The 851-nt window shown below is 46.5% G+C and overlaps 1 protein-coding gene across 1 annotated transcript in view; it reads right to left on the bottom strand.

Annotated features, from left to right (window-relative positions):
• Nucleotides 1–245: 245 nt before the first annotated feature.
• Nucleotides 246–851, bottom strand: part of LOC119587433 (probable G-protein coupled receptor CG31760) — a 44,880-nt gene continuing 44,274 nt past the window's right edge. Inside the window, exons 6-7 of the mRNA XM_037936164.1 lie at nt 662–829; nt 246–390 (exon numbers count right to left, since the gene is read on the bottom strand). Coding sequence (XP_037792092.1) covers nt 246–390; nt 662–829 — 313 coding nt within the window. The remainder of the gene's footprint in view (nt 391–661; nt 830–851) is intronic.

The following is an 851-nucleotide window of genomic DNA, read 5'->3' as shown; positions in this document are numbered from 1 at the left end:
GCTGAGTTCGCGTTCAATCCAAGCCACACTATACTAAATGTTTCCGCAAGATGAATCTCCCCCACGTTATGATATCCTACGCCCTCCTGGTTAAAGTAGTGGCATCGGACGCACTGGCTCATACGTTCAAGGGTAATTCAGCGGAAGGCTAAGACGCCCTCTGAGCCTTTCCGTGTTTGGAGAATTGAGCACATTACACCGAGTCGCTGAGGAAGTGAAGTCAAATCCCCGACCGCGATTCCATCTCAGTACCGCATTTTCCCATTTGCCTGAACTCGTCCTGGGGTCTTCAAGCGGCTTCTTGGTGCTTCGTGAAATGGATATGCCATGGCCAGCAATTTTTCCCCCGCATTACGAAATATGAAGTGGTGTGCACTAAGTGCCGTGAGCCTTGTATGATATATGTTTTGGGTTATGGTAACATGTTTAGAACGGTTTCTTTCTTTGATGGGGTTTTGAAATGTTCATTGCAGTTGATATCATTGTTTTCTTGCAACGAAAACTATAAAATTTTCAATCAAATATTTCAAGATCATATTCACAATGCAACCATGAAAACCGAAGTTGGCTGCCGCATTTCTGGAAACGTTTTAAAATGAGAATTATTCACCATGCATAAATTATTCCTTGAACTTTCACACAAGACGCACAGAAATCTCACATGTAACTCACCTTCGCCGACTCATTGTCACACTTATGGGTCCCGAGGAAGTAGGAAAGCTGAGACTCGGGCGGGTCAACTAGCTGTCCGTTGGCGTCGTAGGAAGGGTCGCACTGGTTGATGTCAAGCGAGGTCACGTCCACATCCAGGCTGAGCATCCCGAAGTCACTGCCGCCAGAAGGGGAAGGGG

Source organism: Penaeus monodon, chromosome 22 (assembly GCF_015228065.2).
Source record: "Penaeus monodon isolate SGIC_2016 chromosome 22, NSTDA_Pmon_1, whole genome shotgun sequence".
In the NCBI taxonomy this organism is placed as follows: Eukaryota; Metazoa; Arthropoda; class Malacostraca; order Decapoda; family Penaeidae; genus Penaeus; species Penaeus monodon.
Note: the sequence above shows the minus strand (reverse complement) of the source record. Positions and strands in the feature narration are given on the sequence as shown.